General features: G+C 39.3%; 1 protein-coding gene and 1 pseudogene across 2 annotated transcripts; both read right to left on the reverse strand.

Moving 5' to 3' along the window:
• Positions 1-6682: 6682 nt before the first annotated feature.
• LOC147506340 (calcium-dependent protein kinase 5-like) lies at positions 6683-14223 on the reverse strand (annotated as a pseudogene). The gene is made up of 10 exons (XR_015193688.1): positions 14045-14223; positions 13224-13899; positions 12924-13066; positions 12689-12841; positions 12206-12303; positions 11399-11566; positions 9871-10096; positions 8724-8948; positions 7535-7691; positions 6683-7112 (listed from the first exon to the last, which is right to left on the reverse strand). The product of XR_015193688.1 is annotated as a calcium-dependent protein kinase 5-like (transcript).
• LOC147506341 (LEAF RUST 10 DISEASE-RESISTANCE LOCUS RECEPTOR-LIKE PROTEIN KINASE-like 2.2) lies at positions 14189-14870 on the reverse strand. Its single transcript, XM_086605746.1, has 2 exons — positions 14606-14870; positions 14189-14451 (listed from the first exon to the last, which is right to left on the reverse strand). The coding sequence occupies exons 1-2, from the start codon at positions 14868-14870 to the stop codon at positions 14189-14191; spliced, it is 528 nt and encodes a 175-aa protein (XP_086461872.1).
• Between the last annotated feature and the right edge of the window lie 394 nt (positions 14871-15264).

Genomic DNA, 15264 nt, shown 5'->3' on the forward strand with positions numbered 1-15264 from the left:
CGTATGGTTTGTTGTGTGTTTAGTGGGAAGTTAAGGCGCCTCAGTGGAGGAACTACCTGCCTTAATTATTGTACTTAAGGATGTCGTATTAGTTGTTGGAAGTTAAGGCGCCTCGGTGGAGGAACTAACTGCCTTATGGATTGTGTATGTATATGTATAAGTATATGTTGTATTTTAGAGCTACTCACACCCAAAGATTTTTATAATCTCAACCGATTTGCATGTTTGCTTATCGGTGTGTTCGTTAAATGAACATAGTTGATAAGTCTTGACAGGTTTAGTGTTGAAGAAGGTTGGTTGTTGCTTGTGGTTGGCGTTAGCATCACTATTCAAGATAGGTTTTGTTTTGCATTGAGGTGATATAGATTTTCAGTCTAGATAATGTTTTTGTATTTTCATTTGTAATTTTAATTAAAGAGTTAATGAAAGGAGAGTTGTAACCTAATCTTATTTGTGAAGTTTTGTAATGAAGAGGACTTTTGTTAAATGTTAAATTCTTATTAGTTTTTAATTATCTGCATATTTAAACTGTTTATGGGTTTTTGGAAGTTGAGAGTGCGTCATACCTCGGAGATCGAAGAGTCGGGAACAAATATTGTTTTTCCGAATTTTGTCGAAATTCGGGGTGTGACAAGTACCGGGCTGCTTTTAGCATTCACAGGTTGGTCTTCTACCCGAGCTATCTCTCTTATACTATTTTTCTTTAGTCGCATTACTCGATTTCTCTTTCCCTTTTCTTCAAACTGCCCATCTTCTCCTTCGATGTCTCATTCTGATGTCGGACTCCGATTCCAGCCACTCATACTCCTCCCCTTCCCATACGGTGGCCTCCCCTTGACCCCTCCGAGGCCCCTTCCACCTCCGGGCAGCAATTTGCTCTACCTCCCCCTCTGCCGCGTAGTCGTAGACCTAATGCGGTTAAGGCCACTTACGGCATCCCCACTGATGTCATCCTGCAACACGTGCCTGACCTCACCTACTTCCCCCACTTAGTCCCCTACAAGCCAAGGCATCTTGTAGCCACGGTCGGGCAGATTGTAGCCGGCCTTCACTTCCCTTCGACTCTCTTGGATGTCGAGGTATGCAATCACTTCAATATCCCTCCTTGTTAGGGCATTGGTAATCTTTGGCAGGTCATGTATGCCGCGAACAACTACAATATCTCCGGTGTACCCAAAATAACATGTCGTGACATGGTCGCTCATTTTTATATAAAGAAAAGCACCAAAGATGTTAGCGTAGGTTATCACTCTTTTTGTGTTCGCCCTAAGAAAATGTCATTCGTACTCCGCATCACATCTTCCGACAAAACGTGGCACCACTATCCATTTGTACATATCATCGGGAAATTCGTCATGGATCTCCCCCGACTTGACTCTAAATCATCTTGCCTTTCTACCCAGCGGTGAGTCCCTTTGCATTTCTCCCCTTATATGTGTAATTCGCTTAATGAACCTTAATCTTCTGGTTTTCTTCTTCTGTTTAGGTTGGAGGACGGATTCAAAGTCGGGCATATATGCCGGCGTGAGCTCTTCCATCTTCCAGAAACTCCGCGATTTAGGTCCCTCTCAAGCCGCAGTACTTGGAGTCAACCCTCATACTTGCACTCCACTACTGTCAGACCCTCAACTGCAAACCATCGGTACATACAAACGACCCCTTTTACCGCCCACCTCCCCCCAAAGAGCGCAAACCTCGGGATTCTCTTCCAGCACCCAAGCCTCGCACCAGAAAGCATCAATCACCTCCCGCTAGCAGACTGCGCCCCACTCCTCCTTCCCCCTCTGTCGGCCCCGCATCTCGCTCTTACCAGTCGCTAACCACCTGGGAGGACCAATACCATTCCACTCACTCTCCTACCGCATACTCCCCCTGCTCCGACATGAACGTCTCTAAAAGGAAGCTGTTTGACAGTGACTCCGATGATGACGCGGTAACTGAAGTACCCCCTACCGCCTCTCCTCCTTCTCAATCTGGACCGCTTCACAAGCGTCCGCGGACCTCTGCATTCGATGAACTAGTCTCCACTGTCCAGTCTTCCATTCCCCCCACTCTTGCTCCTCCTGCTCGCCATATGCAGCGGCCTGGGAAAGAAACCGCTGGAAAACCCTCCAGCTTTCCGGCCCACGTTCAAGGTCCGCAGCCGTATTGTCAATGTTAATGACTCGGCCTTGGATAATCCCGCGGTGGCTTCTGCTCTGTTCTACGGGTCCCACCTCCCCAAGGACATAGCGTATGCAGAAGAAGGTTCATTTGATCACCACCAGACCTCTTTCTACACCGGCTGGGAGAAGGTGCTCTTCCCTTTCATCTTCCTTTCTGTTTTTTTCTTTACTCGCAGTTGTGTAACTCCTATCATCTTCTTAGGTGAGCCTGGACATCTCTTATATGATCTGCGGCCTGTTTGGTACCCGATCCAAGGTGGACACACTGGAAGAAACTTGCGCTCAACTCAAACGGGACCTGGAAGCCACTGCCCTGGATAAGATTAAGGTTCAGGATGAGCTCCATTCTGTTGAGGCTTCCCACCAGGCCTACATGGACACGGTCAATGATCGCCTAAGCAATCAGTGAGAGGCCCTCCTCCAACAACATACCAAAGCTCTGGCCACACTCTCTCAGTAGCACAAGGATGCTACCGTGGCTCTTCTCAAACAGCATGAGGCGGACATGGACCAGCTTCAAGAGCGCTTCAAATCTCTGACCGACAAGCGGGTGGCCAAAAAGATCAAGGAAGAACATGACCGCCTTATCAAATAGGGTCGTCTGCTTCCCGAACAGCCTGCCCCCACTGATGGGTCAACAGTGGTCTTAGCACCTGAGGGGTCCATCCATCCTACTGAGGACTCGAAGCCTGGCACTCTCACTGCCGTTGTATCCGCGACTATTGAGACAGCTGCTGATGAGGTTATTGAGGAAACCACGTCGTGATTTCTGAAAGTGTTTAACTGCTGCCCCCTCCTTTGTATTTGATTGTGATCTATGCATTTGTTAAAATGTTGCCCCTTTTTGTATGTTAATCCATTGTGTCACAATGTATTAAGGAAGTGCCAAGTTTTTTTTTTGGGTCTTTTCTCGCACCGCTGTCTCTTTTTTGCTTTTAGCTCTTTTGATGCAATGTAAATTCTCTCATGTTACTTTTAGATATGTTTTATGAGCTTTCGGGGATCTGCCAACTAGGGCGACTGTACTGTGTTCTTTGCCCTAAGGGAGGGGGGCAACTCGTCTTGCCCCCCGCCCTTCTGTAGGAACCGTTATGGTTTCACCGAATGATTTACGAACCGCGAAAACCCATGCGCAGCAGAATAAATGGTGTTCACGGTTTGGTTAGAAATCATACCGATCAGCTGTGATATCTATGAGAATTCAAGATCTACGAAATCAGCAACCTCTTGATCTTCTGCTGTATTACTATCTTTAGAATTGACGTTATGTGGGCAACGATCTTCCAGCCTCTTCTTTCTCTCTTGGCCTCTCTCACTCACAAAGTTAGAACCGATTTTGGAGCATGTCAATGGAATTCATTATAAACAATGTAAAAGACATTAGAAAGGTATGCAAAAATTAGTAGTTATAGGTTCTTTTGCCTTTATCAATCTCTGAGAACGGACTTGAATTAGTTCTCAAGTGATAAGGGCCCTAGTAGTATGTATTTTTCAATTCTTTTTTCACTATGGTGAATTGTGTATTATTAATTATGGTGATGGCAACAAGTCAATTGGAATCAAAATTTATGACTATATTTGGTTATTTGATAATTTTTTGTTGGAAGAATTGTTAGAACAGTATTTGAGTTCATTTTAAATATTTTCAAATTTGTTCCAACTGTTTTTATTGATTTTGTGCATTTTGCACTTGCAAAATAATGCTCTAAACCTGCTCTGATGGTTTTTACCACTAACTTTTCCATTAGGCAGTCCTGAATTCTGATTGATGAAGGTTTTTCTCCTTTTCATTTTTTTTTGTTTGAGACTGCCTTCAATGTAAATCGTTTCCTCATTTCTCCCCTATTGAACTTATTCTAAATCTTGCAAGTAATAACCCGAGTTCAGTATGAGTTCAGATTGAGGAGAGTGTTTGATGCCCATTTAGGGTATTCTGTTTGTGTTCCGTGAAGGGCAAGACCATATTCTCTAAAAAAAGGCACTGAAACAAGAAACGTCCATTCGACTCCATCTGTTATAGGAGGAGCAACATTCGAATGTTTCTTATTATATGATTAATCATTTTCCTGCTCAAAGAATTGAGTCAAGGACGAGGGCTTTCTCCTAGCCTTAATTCTACTGCTTGGGTGGCTTTTATCAAGGTTGTTCCACTTATATGTATAATCAAGTATGGCTCGATATCTTTTCTATATATAGTCATTGACATGTCTTCTTTACAAAGTCAGATTTGAGCAGTGAACTCAACTCTTTATTCCTCTCTAAGCAAGAATGTAAGCTGGACATAAAGCAATTTAGTATTTTACATCTCAAAACACTAAAGTAAATGATGAGTCTATTGTCACAGGCGTGTAATCCGTAAACTGATTACTAACTAATGCTAGATTGTTCTCTGGCATTGAATGGGACAAAGGTAGTTGGCGCTCTTTCTTGGTGAATGAATGAATGATACACCAATTTAAGTGCCAACCAATAAACTGCCCACTGGTCGCACCACAATTAGCAAATCACATGTAACTAAGAAGAGATAGAAGAGATATTCGTAGAACAATATAAATATTTTGAAATAGTGGGGGATTGTTGGAATCTCTTGATTGGTATTTCAAATTACTATTCCCAATAGGTTTCCTTCTCTGGTTTGGAAATCGAGTTTTGGACTTCTATTTCCAGTAGGTTTCCTTATTTATTTTGGGAAACCGACCTTACCTCTATATAAAACCGTGCATCTATACTAGAGATTACTTTTACTCATACAGAGAAACAAAACTCGCACACCACAAAACACCTACTACTTCTTCTTCTTCTCTTCTTATTGTTAGCTGCCAGAAAGAGTTATATGCCGTTCTAGAGAGTAGTTTGTTCTAGTGCAAGTCATAATGCTGTAACCATTGAATCCTGTGAGGAGAATACATCAATGTAGCCTTTCTGCACCAGTGGAAGGGGCGAAATCTTTCCTTAAGGACAGTCATATTGATGCCTTGGTTGTTCACTGTTCATCTATTGTTTCTTCTGTTCTACTCTAGTTGCTGTTTTCATACAACTATTCTAACACGTTTTACAGGAAAAATTGGAATTAAGTTGTAGAGTTCTCTTTGCTTAAACAAAAGGGACGAGTCAAATGCAGTAGGGAAGTTTGTGCTTTCTTGGATGATGAAATGTAAAATCTCAGTAAAAGGCTTATTTCATCACATTTGACACAATGTATTGTCTTTAAGAATTAGTAGATGCTATTATGAAGTAGCTTTAGTCGTGATATTCATTTGAATTGGAATTAGCGATGATCTAAATATATATCCCTTTTGTGCAAAAGGTTTTGTTGTTGGTAGAATTTGCTAGCTGTATTATTGGGCCATTGTCAAAGAGAACAGACCCTTCAAATATTTCATGGAATCTAGATTTACACTGCAAACTTATGAAGGACCGCCTGTGGACATCAACTTAGTGAATATATTACTGTTCATAGTTCATCCAAAGTGAGTCTACTGTTTAAGATCAGCTGAGCAAACCTTGCTCGTCGAATCAATTCATCCATACAAAGCCATTTTGTTTACGAAAAGATGTAACAATAACCAATTTGAGCACAAAAAGAGAAAGAAAAGAAGAACAAAAGAAAGGAAACATTGACCTTTACGCATAACTTGAGAAGGAAAATTCTCATGCCCTAGTGATTGTACGCGACTACGTCTCTTTTTTTCTGTTCTCCAGAAACTCCAACTAGCCTCGGTTCCAGCTAAGAATTATGTAGGAAACCTGACTAAAAAGTTCACTACCACTTAGTAATAGTAAACAATAAAAATCATAACACATTAACCATCTCAATATTAGTCAAACCAGTTCCTCATCTGTCGCTGGGAGCTGCTACAATACCTTTGTCGCTTGCAAACCCCGGCTCTCCTCATCTCAACCTTTCTGTGAATGAGTTCGGCTTAGAGGTTTCGCCAGGATCTTCTTTGCATGCTTCTTCAGTGCGCTGGACCGAAGTCCTACTACTTGCTTACACAAATGTAGAGTAAGCCATTAGTTTCTTGCTTGTGAACCCGACCCAACAACTCAAACTGCAGAATTTCACCGATGCATAGTACGGTCTGTGCCTCTGTGGTAGCTTAAATATCTGTAAGCAATTTTCCCAAGTGATTGGCAATTCGGGTGAAACCTATCTCTACACAAAGTTGTCATCGGTATGAACTGCATCCGCAAAATCAGTTTCCATTTCTCCCAGTGACTTAGATGACCCATTCTGAACGTCCTTGCGGAATATATAGGAAAACCATCTTGGAATGGTTGTACCTTGATTTACCTTAGTTTCTGTAATAAAACACAACGTTGAGGACAATCTATATGTTAATCTCCCAGGCACCCCCTGTATCACACTGTCCGTCACTTGACCAGTAAGAAGCTCTGCCCCGAACTCTATCCCTCAGTTCTAATGTTTATTACTAAACGTGCATAGTTTTGCAATTTTACGACTAGACAAATTGAGCTTGACGTATCGGTCAGCGCTTCCGCAAGTCACGTAGAACTGCTGAAATTAATTTTGATTCAAATCAAAAGAAAGCTGCAAATTCATTGACTCTTAATCTGACAAAACACACCTCCTGTAATGGTTCTTGTAAGTTGCAAGTTTGTAACCCGAATACTTCATGATCTTTACACACAACAACAGGTAAATAAAGTCACTACCGCCCAATTTTTGTTCAAGAATTGGGAGTTCAAACGTGTAAGACCTAACCAACTTAAACAACAAAAACATTATTCAATTCTACCAAACAACAATTAGAAAGTTCGGCCCCAATCAGGCAAAGGAAGATATATGTTCAAGTTCAGATCTCAAATCAGCAGAAGCTTTATTGAGTGGCGTGTCAAGGATTAAAAGCTGGGGAGAACCCATATTGCGACTTTGGAGCCACCCCCTTCCAGTTGTTCACCACATATTGATCACTTGATAAAACCCTGTCACCATCACCCCAAAGTACACAATTACTAACTAATTTAATCTATAAATGGTCTAGGGTGGATTCACATGTCTTGGTGCTTTCTTCATTGATTTAAAGTCAAATTTTATTGCTTTCATAGACACTAGTTAAATAAATTGTAGTAGTAGTTAATCCAAATTTCCATAAAAATTTTGTTCGAATTAGTTAAGTAATATTCTAGTACTCGATTGCCCCTAGTAGCATTCTCTGTGGGATCGACCTATTTGCCACAACTATTTTCAACGATAGTTGTGCGCTTGTGGTTTAACTAGGGTTAAATTAGTTAAATTGGTCTATTAGATTAGTTTAATTTCGTATCACTGTCATACGCTCATACTGAATGGTACAGCTTACGCCGGAAAGAAATAAAAGGATAAAAAGAACCAATTTAGCAAATACCTGTACAGAAGAAGAGAAGATCAATATTTAAAAAGCTCTTGGTATGTCTCTCATGCTTATATTCACTTATTCAGACTGTTTTGTACAGTTAGTCTTCCAACACCTCATTTCCCTTTGTCATCATAGCAACAAACTCGCCATAGTCAATACGACCATCCTGAAACAGAACACAGAGTAGTGAATTGAGGGTAAATTATTTATTTATAGAGTAACAAATTAGACATACAGGGAATCAAGGCCCGTCTCAGCAGAGGCAGATTCTTGTTTTCTACTATTTCAGCTAATAAGTACTTTGATCAGGTCAAATTCCATTAGAAAGGATTAGTCATACTTCTCCATTTCCCTTTACTTTACACTTTCAGACTAATCTCCCTCAATCAAGAATAATTGTTTCATCTTACAACGGTGCCCACGGAAATAATTTTCATCACACTTAAAACAAAGATTTGTCCTGCGCTGTTCTGCCATTTCTTCCCGTGTCAAGCGTTTGATAGGTGGAATTGTCGGTCTTGATCCAAAACGACCCAGTTCATTGCTTGGTTCACTAGGTTCTTCCACTTTCGTGTTAGCATTTTCCCTCTAATTCCATTGCATGATGCAGTGCATTCCCTCATAAACATGGTGCATGTGTATAACTAAGCAAACCTCAAATGTCAATACTAATATGATCTATAGTCCCAAAAAATTACAGATATGTAAGTTTATGCTTCTTTCTCAACACATCTAGGATCAACCCCATGGGTGGAATCATATTTAGAGAATGAAATGTGGAATGTGGATTTGCCTATTTGAGTACTGGAATAGAAACATAGATAGATACTGTAATTATCAGTGGGGATGGTGTTAGACAGACTTATATGGAGGAATAGCATTTGTTTAGCTGCAGATAGATGAATAAGACTTTTTACATTGATATTGAGAAAGATGATGCAGGGGCACCTATCATAAAAGGAAAATATCAAGCCTAACTGCTAGATCAAGATGCAGACGGTGTAAAAAAATCACAGCCTTCTAGTCTAAGGTAATCCATCAGGAAATTGCCATTTATATTTTCGGGTCTTCAACTCTTCTACAACTAGAGGTGATCCTTTTCATGTCTATCTCAAAAGAAATGAAAACTTTTAGTGAAATAAGGAGGAAAAAGGACTATTATCCACATGTACCTTCAAAAGACAAAACCATCACTTACATTATCTTGATCAACTTCACTAATGATATCTCCAAGATCAACATTGCTCATGTTATGCTCCAAACAAGCTTGCCGAAGTTCATCAAATGTAATATAACCACTTCCGCTTTTGTCAAAGTATGCAAACACTGCCACCAGATGTTCCTCACGCTCAAGCTTGCTACAATGAACTGTTGCTGCAATGAACTCCTCATAGTCAATGGTCCCACTATAGTCGACATCAGCCTAAAATAAAATAAGCTAGGTCAGCTAAATGGTACAGCTTCAAATGTTGATGCCTAACTTCATTAGTCCAGAAAGAAACGCAATGATCAGTGGCAGACTAAGAGTGTAATACGTCCAAACATAAGACAAATACAGAAGAAAGCGTACAATTACGCTACCGTAACAGCATTTTCTGTTTGAGCTTTATCACCGTCCAGAAATGCCTTAAAAGTGAAATACGACCTTTGAATGATTCCATATATACTGGTCCTCCACTAGGTTCATTGCTTGGTTCACTAGGTTCTTCCACTTTCGTGTTAGCATTTTCCCTCTAATTCCATTGCATGATGCAGTGCATTCCCTCATAAACATGGTGCATGTGTATAACTAAGCAAACCTCAAATGTCAATACTAATATGATCTATAGTCCCAAAAAATTACAGATATGTAAGTTTATGCTTCTTTCTCAACACATCTAGGATCAACCCCATGGGTGGAATCATATTTAGAGAATGAAATGTGGAATGTGGATTTGCCTATTTGAGTACTGGAATAGAAACATAGATAGATACTGTAATTATCAGTGGGGATGGTGTTAGACAGACTTATATGGAGGAATAGCATTTGTTTAGCTGCAGATAGATGAATAAGACTTTTTTTACATTGATATTGAGAAAGATGATGCAGGGGCACCTATCATAAAAGGAAAATATCAAGCCTAACTGCTAGATCAAGATGCAGACGGTGTAAAAAAATCACAGCCTTCTAGTCTAAGGTAATCCATCAGGAAATTGCCATTTATATTTTCGGGTCTTCAACTCTTCTACAACTAGAGGTGATCCTTTTCATGTCTATCTCAAAAGAAATGAAAACTTTTAGTGAAATAAGGAGGAAAAAGGACTATTATCCACATGTACCTTCAAAAGACAAAACCATCACTTACATTATCTTGATCAACTTCACTAATGATATCTCCAAGATCAACATTGCTCATGTTATGCTCCAAACAAGCTTGCCGAAGTTTCATCAAATGTAATATAACCACTTCCGCTTTTGTCAAAGTATGCAAACACTGCGACCAGATGTTCCTCACGTTCAAGCTTGCTACAATGAACTGTTGCTGCAATGAACTCCTCATAGTCAATGGTCCCACTATAGTCGACATCAGCCTAAAATAAAATAAGCTAGGTCAGCTAAATGGTACAGCTTCAAATGTTGATGCCTAACTTCATTAGTCCAGAAAGAAACGCAATGATCAGTGGCAGACTAAGAGTGTAATACGTCCAAACATAAGACAAATACAGAAGAAAGCGTACAATTACGCTACCGTAACAGCATTTTCTGTTTGAGCTTTATCACCGTCCAGAAATGCCTTAAAAGTGAAATACGACCTTTGAATGATTCCATATATACTGGTCCTCCCCCTCCCCCCACCACCCCTCTTCCCCTCCCCAATCTCTTCGCTTCTTTTTCTTTGATGCACTATACTATGTTTCAACAATTTCAGTGGAAGGGTATTGTTCAAGCAGGCAGCCATATAAAGCCAACTGGACGAACAATTCTAACAACAGTTTAGCAATACGATTAGTCTCACAGGAAAACTGATTAATCTACAACTGACACAAATGGGCCTGTCAAAGTCTAAATATTTGATATATTAAACTCGAATATTTTTACGTAGAGACTCACCGGAAAACTTGAAACCCCTAGGGCACCATTACCAATTCAAAGCCTAAATATTTAGAATATTAAACTTGGAGAGCTTTACATAGGGACTCACTCACCTTAAATAAGTAGAGAACACATACTCTGCCTCCTACCAACTCAATGTGGGACTAAAACCTTACTGTACTACTCATATTTTTCTACAGGGACAAAAGCTGTTCTGCCTTTATTCTTTAAAGTTCTCAACAAATTCTTCAAGGGAGTATGTCCAGGTATCTATAGGGTCATGAAAAGGTCATTTTTTCTTGCAGAGTTTCTTTCCATCAGGTTGCGCATCTCACAAAAATTAGTTCTTATAATAGATTATCTTATTCAAAGCAGATCAGTTCAGAAATGCCTGCAACAGCTTCCAAAAATTGTAATCACGAGTAACGAAGTAAAAAACTTTTTTTCTTTATAGTTAGAACTTTAGTCCCTGAACCCCACACACCCCCTTTTTCCGCATGGAAGGTCGGATAGATCCCAAGACCTTGGGGCCAACCTTCCAAGGCTTGACCGTAGGCCACTGGACGTAATCAAATGGAAGTGAACAATAATTAAAATGTAGAGGAATGAACTCAAGCGTGAATTCTAAAGTACAGGAGAAAATAATCTGACTAATGATAGATTAGTATTTACTAAACCTTCACAACTGCACAACCTTTATGCAGGAAGAATTACTACTTTTCTCTAACTGTTCATGATCAAACAATATTGTATAAAAGTAATCCATTATAATTTGTTCCGCATTAACCATAAAATCTTACTGCTTCCATCAGATCACGGATCTCTGACTCCTTCAAGGTACAGCCATATCTCCTCAAACCAGCTTTTAGCTCATTAAACGTGATTGTACCACTGTTATCAGTGTCCATTACTTCAAACATCTCCTTCAATCCAGCAAGCTCCTCTTCTGATAGCCTTTCAGCTATAACCTAGAACAGATCAACAAAAAATAAAAGAAAAAAAAAACATTAAAACTTAATCCATGAAGGAATGAAGATTTTAATCTGGAAAAACGAAAGGCAAAACCTATCAGCATTGGTCAAAGTCAAATAACAAATTATGCAATATAAAGTTTTTAAAAAAAATCACTATGAAGAATAACAGTCAAAAAATGAGCAAATTGAAGGGAAACTCAAACTGAAGAAATCCATGCACTAGGAGCTACGACAAAAGTTCCATCGAATTTGGAATTTCAAGACGATGGAAGTGGACACCACTTAAAGCGTGCAAAAGAATGTGAGTCTATAGAAAGTGCAATGCTAATTAGGAAACAGTTTATATAGCAGAACGGGAAAGGGAAAAGGATGGGTTTTTGTGGTTCATGTCCTACTTTATTCACAATAAATCAAATTCACTGGACTATAATATTTTCAGGGACCATACTGTAAAATCAGTATGAAGAAAAAAAGTTGAAACATAATCACAGCAAGACTAAGGAATAGATCCTCAGCCCATGGTAAATTCAAGTATAAAATTCCTGAAACACCAAAGGTATGCATATAAACATACGAAAACTTCTTAACAGGTATTTTACATCTCACTTAAAAAAATAAAATGAAAACACTTACCCACACCACAGCCATTCTCTTCAGTTTATTCATTGCAGAGAATCGTTTTAGGCAAGATAGAACTGCTGGCTCTTTAGCACGGCATATCCAAGGATGACCTAAAAATAGAAATAAATTTAAAAAAATAGTACAACGTGATAGAACTGCAAGTAATAGTAACTGACATGCATAAACAGATCCTTGCAAGTTGCAGAAAATAATGTTATGCAATTGAATAGGATTGAAAACATCAGTCACCATATATATCTTCATAAAAGTATCCTCCAGATCACAAAATCACAAGCCAATATTCCGGCCAACTAAACCGTGGTTCCAAGCCCAATAAGAAATTAACTAATGCATATGGTTGCTAGTAAAACTTTTCTCTGATGACGTGTTCAATTGCAAAAGCATTTTGAAGTGGTTGTCCTCATTTCACTAGCATACGACCATCATCTAAGAATGTAAAGCTGTGCAAAGAATAATTAAAGTTACATAACGCACATAATACTTCATGAACAGTGAAGCGCTCCCAAGGCTGAGAACAGAGCATCTTTCTGAGAAGATCCTGGGCACTGTCAGAGATTAAAGGCCATGGGTCTGATTCAAAGTCAATTACACCCCTCAGAACCATATCAAATGTCCCTGGCTGTGTCTCTGAAATCAAAACAGGTAACATTTTTCAGTAGAATAGACCCATTGAATCAAAACAATTGCAGGACACCAATATTTCACAGACCTGCCCAAAACGGTGGTATACCACTCAACAAAACGTACATAACAACTCCGGCACTCCACATATCAGCCTCTGGCCCGTAACGGTTCAAATTACCTCAGGAGCAACATAGTGTGGGCTTCCAACTACATCTGTGAAAATCTGACCTGAAGTAGAAAGCCACATGTAGATTTTAGTTAGTCCATAAATGAACTAGTTAACAGAAGTACTCAAGTACCATAGTTTATTATGCATATTTAATTCTTACAAACTAACAAAACACTTTTCGATGAAAGTTAAAACATAACAGTAGTAACATAATACCAGGTTTGAAGAAAATCGAGAGCCCAAAATCAATGGCTTTGAGAGAGAAATCACCGTCCTTGTTAACCAGCATGAAGTTCTCAGGCTTCAAATCTCTATGCATAACCCCAAGAGAATGACAAGTCTCAACGACCCCCACAATGATCCTCATCAACTCAGCTGTCTTCCACTCACTACAACGTCCTCTCTGACTTATATGATCGTACAATGTCCCTCCAGCACAAAGCTCCATCACAATATGAACAAACAAAGAATCCTCATAAGCACCTTTAATCGACACAATGTACTTATGTCCCGAAAGATGGTGCATTATCTGAACCTCTCCCCTAACATCCTCCACATCCTCCTTAGAAATCAACTTCCTCTTTTGTATAGATTTACAAGCGTACTCAATACCCGTTGAATTCTCAATACATAAATAAGTACTTCCAGTTCGACCTTGTCCTAATTTACAACCAAGCTTAAAAGATCGCGCAACTTAGCAGTCTTGTGGCCTAAAACCCAAAAAACATGGCTATCGACACCTTGACTCATACTTTCTTTCGCACTGGGCTCCACAATAGGTAAACTACTTTCTTTCTTGGGATTTTCCTTGGTGAATTCTTCTCTAACATCTTGTTGTTCCTTGTTATGAGTCGAATTGTCTTTTCTGGCCTGAATTTTATCCTCAAACGGTCTGAAAAAAGAAGAGTTAGTTTGGGCCGTTTGGCTACTACATTAGCAAATAATGTTTTATGTTAACCACAGTTATACTCATTTTGGAACATCTGAGCAGTTGGACCCTTATCCAGAAAGAAAAATGGCATAGCTAGTGATCGTACCTTCCAACCGTAATGGGAGAGGCAACAGAAGAATCTGGTTGATTAACTTTAGTGGAAACACCTCCCCTACTGCTTGTGCTTGAAGAAACACTATAAGGATATAGTGGATTTGGGTCATCACGATTCCTCCTCCTCCCTAGAATTTCAAACAGCACCAAAGCTGTAAATATCACTTTTGCAAGTTACTGGCAGTTTTCTCCACATTTCTGGGGCAGCATAGTCTGTAGTCCCTCTAAACGCTGCAATCAAAGAGATATGACTCGAATCTGTTTTAGTAACCTTAGCTAATCCAAAATCCGCAACCTTGGGTAGAAGATTTTTGTCGAGCAGTACATTACCAGGTTTTAAGTCATAGTGAACTATTGTTACACCCGGGCAACTCTCGTGCAAATAAGAGAACCCTTTTGCTGTGTCAATTGCAATATCATACAATTTATCCCACTTTACACTAAGGCGTTTCTCATATAAAATTTTATCCAGAGATCCATTCTCTAAGTATTCATTTCATTTTGGCCTCAAACCAATACCCGTAGAGTCTTACTAAATTTCGATGGGAAGTACTACTCAATATTTTAACTTCAACCATGAACGCGGTTTCCTCAACATCCGTGGCGATATTCTTCAATCTCTTAACTGCTACTTTCACACCATCAGGAAACTGACCTTTAAAGACATCTCCGTAAGCACCAGAACCTATCTGACTACTGAAGTTTTGCGTAAAGTTGTTAAGATCCTGGTGTGAATATCGCTGCATTCTCCTTCTTTCCAGTTCATCTAATGATTTTTCAACTGAATTTGAGCTTCCCACTTTTTTCAGTTTCTCCATGATCGTCTTAGGTAGGTGATACAAATTATAGATCGAAATGAAGCTTTGTCCAATTACTAACCCAACAATGTAAAGCTGAAAAAATATAAACAAAGAAGAAATTACGTCAAGTTGAAACTTGAAAGTGTATTTATATCCCACTAGCAACATGGCCCACCACATTTGTCAAAAAGCACAAAATTTAAAATTGTGGAATTACAGTTTGATCACAAAAAACAAATTTGGAAAATAGCGAAATAACCATTTTGCCCCCTAAAAAGTCAAAAAAATAATAAAAATTATAAAACTACGAAATTTCCACGCACTCGATTCTGCCACCGTGACAGAACGAGAATCACTATTGCTGAGACCCCATATTTTTTTTGCACGGTTTAGATTTAGATGCATACTAGAT

The sequence above is a fragment of the Coptis chinensis genome, chromosome 4 (assembly GCF_015680905.1).
Source record: "Coptis chinensis isolate HL-2020 chromosome 4, ASM1568090v1, whole genome shotgun sequence".
NCBI classification, from domain to species: domain Eukaryota; kingdom Viridiplantae; phylum Streptophyta; class Magnoliopsida; order Ranunculales; family Ranunculaceae; genus Coptis; species Coptis chinensis.